The 5,747-nt window shown below is 40.3% G+C and overlaps 1 protein-coding gene across 4 annotated transcripts in view; it reads right to left on the reverse strand.

The window, feature by feature from the left end:
- The window catches only part of CCAR1 (cell division cycle and apoptosis regulator 1), an 86,309-nt gene that overhangs the window by 24,750 nt on the left and 55,812 nt on the right, over nucleotides 1-5,747 (reverse strand). For all 4 annotated transcript variants that reach the window (XM_017548943.2, XM_017548942.2, XM_037745864.1 and 1 more), the window contains one exon: nucleotides 3,062-3,253. In XM_017548943.2, the coding sequence (XP_017404432.1) occupies nucleotides 3,062-3,253 (192 nt within the window). The remainder of the gene's footprint in view (nucleotides 1-3,061; nucleotides 3,254-5,747) is intronic.

Genomic DNA, 5,747 nt, shown 5'->3' on the forward strand with positions numbered 1-5,747 from the left:
AAAAAAAAAAAAAAAAAAATCCTGAATAGGGAGCATCTATTATTACTATGCAAGCATCCACAGATAATGGGCTCTAGCAAACTCCTAAGCCTAAAACTATATATAATAAATTTTTTATGTACCTATTACTAAGGCTAAAGTCTACTGCTTTCAACAGATCCTTAAAAAGGCCTAATACTTGAAATGATTCATCACAGCTATTAAATGTGTAATCTTTGTAAATCTGGTATATTTGCTAAAATATTTTAATCAGATTATTTTCCTAATTGCAAAGGATAACGCAATTTATTATGACTATAATTTAATTTCAGCCTATTTTTCAGTAGTTGCCTAATCTTTTTTATTTCAAATTCAGATGGAGTCTCACTATGTTGCCCAGGCTAATCTTGAACTCCTGGGCTCAAGCAATCCTCCCACCTCAGCCCCTCAAAGTGCTGTGAGGACTGTGCCCAGCCTAATTATTTATTAAGTGATTATTATAAGGATGGTATTATTAGGAATTATTTCAATTTGTGGCAGCTGCTTACTTTTTATTTTATTTTATTTTTTGAGACAGAGTCTAGCTCTGCTGCCCAGGCTGCAGTGCAGTGGCGAAATCTTGGCTCACTGCAACCTCTGCCCACTGGGTTCAAGCGATTTTCCTGTCTCAGCCTCCTGAGTAGCTGGGGTTATAGGCACCTATCACCACGCCTGGCTAATTTTTTTGTATTTTCAGTAGAGACGGGGTTTCACCATGTTGGTCAGGCTGGTTTCGAACTCCTGACCTCAGGTGATCCACCTGCCTCTGCCTCCCAAAGTGCTGGGATTAAGGTGTGAGCCACTGCACCTGGCCAGGTAACTGCTTAATAAAAGTAAAGTCACATACCATCTAATTTTAAGGACATCTGCTTATTGGAATAATTAACATTGAAAAAAAAAATCCCAAAATTTGAACATACTTTAATATTTACAACATGTTTTATATAAATACCAATAAGCACATACTTTATGTTTATAATTGCCTCAGTAATCCTCAAAGGTCTCTAGTCTTCCTTGATTTTCATCTTACCACTTGGTGGACAATGACCTTCTGGGTCAAAGAAGCATGACTGATTTTTCCAATGTAATTTAGAAAATGAAAGAACATATATTGATAAGATACAATAATTAAACACAATAAAAATTTTAGATATATCATGATTTTGTACAGGATACTACAAAATTAATATGTTGAGCGCAGTGGCTCACACCTGTAATCCCAGCACTTTGGGAGGCACAGGTGGGTGGATCACAAGATCAAGAGATCAAGACTATCCTGGCCAGCATGGTGAAACCCTGTGTCTACTAAAAATACAAAAATTAGCTGGGCATGGTGGTGCGCCCCTGTAATCCCAGCTACTCAGGAGGCTGAGGCAGGAGGAGAATCGCTTGAACCCAGGAGGCGGATGTTGCAATGAGCCGAGATAGCACCACTGCACTGCAGCCTGGCGAAAGCGAGACTCGTCTTAAAAAAAAAAAAAAAATTAATGTTGGAAATTCTATTTTTAAGGAGTGAAGTAATTACATACTTAGAGATAAAAGTCTTCAATTGTTTTGAAAACTAACAATCATATAAGTACATATTGTAAAGCTGCTCTAACATAATTATACAGGCCAGGTGAAGTGGCTCATGGCTGAAATTCCAGCTCTTTGGGAGGCTAAGGCAAGTGCATCACCTGAGATCAGGAGTTTGAGGTCAGACTGGCAAACATGGCAAAACTCCAACTCTACTAAAAACACAAAGGTTAGCTGGGCTTGGTGGCGTACACCTGTAATTGCAGCTACTCGGGAGGCTGAGGGAGGAGAACTGCTCAAACCTGGGAGGCAGAGGTTGCAGGGAGCCAAGATCATGTCACTGTGTTCCAGCCTGGGTGACAGAGGGAGACTCTGTCTCAATAAATAAATAAATAGGCTCACGCCTGTAATCCCAGCACTCTGAGGGGAGGCTGAGGCAGGTGGACCACATGAGGTCAGGAGTTTGAGACCAGCCTGGCCAACATTGTGAAACCTCATCTCTACTAAAAATACAAAAAATTAGCTGGGTGTGGTGGCAGACGCCTGTAATCCCAGCTACCCGGGAGGCTGAGGCAGGAGAATTACTTGAGCCTGGGAGGCAGAGGTTGCAGTGAGCCAAGATAATGCCATTGTATTCCAGCCTGGGTGACAAAGCGAGACCCAGTCTCGAAAATAAATAACTAAGTACTAAAATAAAATAATGATACAAAAAATAGATTAACAATGAAAAGTTAAACAATAATTATTTTCTCCTACCATTCAAACACAAGTTAAATTTTTAATCTCTTTAAATGGTATTAAATGTTATTTTAATTCTAGAGAAAAAAATAAAGCATTACCTCATCCCCAAAAGAGACAACTAGACATTATGGATATCCTGAAGAAAAGAACACACCACACTACTTATGAAAGCGTCTTAGGAAAAAACAGAACTGAACTTAATTAAGAATTTAAATCCAACTATCCATTTACATGAAATACAGAGAATAGAGGAACACATAAACCATACCAAAGAAATGCAATCAACAAAAGTGGGTCTGTAACAAAACCTCAGAGGAGAAATCATCTGTTGTTTCCTAAGAAGTAGAATAAAAGACAAAAACAAGAAAAACTCAAAAAAACAGATGCAACAAAAGAGGCATTCAAAGAAATTTCAGAGATACGGCCGTGGTGGCTCACTTCTATAATCCCTGATCTTTGGGAGGCTGAGATGGGCAGATCACCTGAGGCCAGGAGTTGGAAACCAGCCTGGTTAACATGGTTAACCCTGTCTCTACTAAAAATACAAAACTTAGCTGGGCATGGTGGCAGGTGCCTGTAATCCCAGCTACTTGGGAGGCTGTGACAGGAGAACTGCTTGAACCCAGGAGACGGAGGTTGCAGTGAGCCCCCACTGCACCCCTGCACTCCAGCCTGGGTAGTAAGAGTGAAATTCTGTCTCAAAACAAACAAAGAGATTTCACAGATATATTAACTAGTCATAATGTGTGGACCTCATATGGATATTATTTCAAACTTAAAACATTACCTCAAATGAATGTTCTTTATTATCCTCTAATCTGTAGTCCAAAAGGACACTCAAAGACATGATGCTACAATCAAATTTGCCACTTTTTGCAGCCCAATTTGGATGTACGATGATGGCTGGTTCATCAGGCAAAATATATCTTCTTTCTCGACGCTGGCGTTCCATTTCCTCTTGACGTTTCCTTTCTTCTTCCTAAATATTTGAAATTTCAAGTCAAGGTTAAATCTGCATGTGTGATGTACATGGAACATGAATATATATCGAACATACACCACATAAAGAAAAGGAACAAAATTCCCTTGACTCTTCATGGTGCTTATACTAACCATAAGAGTTGAGAAGAGAGAAAAGCTCAAATTGACTAAGGGTGGTAAACTTTGATGGCTCCTAACTTTCTTTTGGATCTCCCAGCATAAGAAACTGCCTCACAAAGAGCGGGGGGAATTACCTATATTGAGATTATATAAATTAGAAAATTCTGGGAAAACACTGATGGTAGCATAAGTTTGGATCTTCCTGAAACCCTACACTAAAGAGACAAAGCAATATAGATACCAAATTTAAAAAACCGATGGCATTCACAACAAAATAAGTGACTAGGTATCCCCACAAACCAATATACGAATGGGTGGGAAAAGGCCAAAAGACCTATGTGTTACTGTCGAGTATGTCTGAAGAAAGCATAAGGAAGCAATGGGAGAACAAGAAAACCAAAAAATAGCCAGTAGGTATCTACTGGAAAATGCACCAGCTGAAACTAGGCAAAATTTTATCCCCAACAAGAAAGTGAGTGGAGAATTCATTTTAAGATCTAAAGTGGCATAGACCACTCCAGCCTTACAAACTTGCAAATCTCATTTACCAGGGTCCTACACTGAGGAGAAACTGCTGGGAGTAGGACAGAGACAACAAAGACATAGAAGGCCCAGATTAAAAGTGAAAAAGGGCAAAAGAGACAGAAAGCTTCAGAAAGCAAACCATATGTTTTTGACAAAAGAAGAAAACAGATCATAAGAGCAGAGCTAGATGAAGTCAGAAAAGCTATCTGAAACAAACTACCTTGATAAAGTTCAGGCAAACTAAATGCACATAAAAATGAATACAAAAGTATTGAGGTCAGGCCGGGCGCGGTGGCTCAAGCCTGTAATCCCAGCACTTTGGGAGGCCGAGGCGGGTGGATCACGAGGTCAAGAGATCGAGACCATCCTGGTCAACATGGTGAAACCCCGTCTGTACTAAAAATACAAAACATTAGCTGGACATGGTGGCGCGTGCCTGTAATCCCAGCTACTCAGGAGGCTGAGGCAGGAGAATTGCCTGAACCCAGGAGGCGGAGGTTGCGGTGAGCCGAGATCGTGCCATTGCACTCCAGCCTGGGTAGCATGAGTGAAACTCCGTCTCAAAAAAAAAAAAAGTATTGAGGTCAAATCCCATACAAATTTAGGATTTAAAAAAAAGAGTGAGAAGCAGCAGCAGAAATACATCCCTGAAGATGATGAAAGTGGGCCAGAAAGACACCACCACATGGCAGATGAAAATTTAACTATTTTTAAAGTGTGCTAAAAGAAAATGTTACAAAAGACACAAGCATTCTTCTGCATCATGTTGTTAACATTCAAAATTCATAAAGTGAGTATATGATTGGTAGACAGGTCATGTATCTGACCCTATCTGCAGCAATTCTTCAGCTTCTCTAATAGAAGTGGCCATGGGAAGGGGAACCGGGCCTGCTAAAAGTCAATCCAAAAAGGGACTGGATGGAAGATGGAAATGATCTACAACTTGGTAAGGGTCTGTGCATTTCATTATATGCAATCTTATTTTTTTTTTTTTTCCGCTTTGAAACACGGTCTCACTCTGTCACCCTAGCCAGAGTCTCACTCTGTCACCCTAGCCAGAGTGTAGTGGTGTGATCACAGGTTACTACAGCGTTGACCTCCTGGGTTCAAGTAATCCTCCCATGTCAGCCCTTTTAGTAGCTGATACCACAGACACGTGTGACCATTTTTTTTTTTCTAGAGACAGGGTATCACAATGTTGTCTCCATCTGTTCTGAACAATTCAGTTCTACAGACATCCTCTTTTCAAGAAAGGTAGATAGATGCCTATACAGGAGATGGAGGCTCGAAGGGTAGTAGAGCCGCAACTACCCAGTGATATGAGCCACTTTATTACTAAGTATTGAAACCCAGATGGAGCAACGAGAGTAATCCATGCAGAGATAGCACAGGGTAGAGTCAGATCACTGGAAGAACTGGAGGTACCTGTGTAAATTCACAGCTTCCAATATATATAAGATATAGAAATATAAAGATGTAAATATTTGTGTCATCAATCAATCAATCAATCAATCATCTTTCATATCTCCATTCAATGAAAGGGGTTGGGAGCAGCAACCTAATTGCAATGAGCACATCTTGGCTTCCAAATATCATTCTTCACTAAAAAGAAACCAGGGCTTCCTGGTGAAATGACTGTCCTGAATTAAGACAATGATAGCACAAAATAAAACTGAAATGCTTTATCAAGCTAGTAAGTAAAGAAAGCTTCAGACTGTAATCCCAGCACTGTGGGAGGCCGAGGCGGGTGGATCACAAGGTCAAGAGATCGAGACCATCCTGGTCAACATGGTGAAACCCCGTCTCTACTAAAACTACAAAAAATTAGCTGGGCATGGTGGCACGTG

Source organism: Cebus imitator, unplaced genomic scaffold (genome assembly GCF_001604975.1).
Source record: "Cebus imitator isolate Cc_AM_T3 unplaced genomic scaffold, Cebus_imitator-1.0 Scaffold215, whole genome shotgun sequence".
In the NCBI taxonomy this organism is placed as follows: domain Eukaryota; kingdom Metazoa; phylum Chordata; class Mammalia; order Primates; family Cebidae; genus Cebus; species Cebus imitator.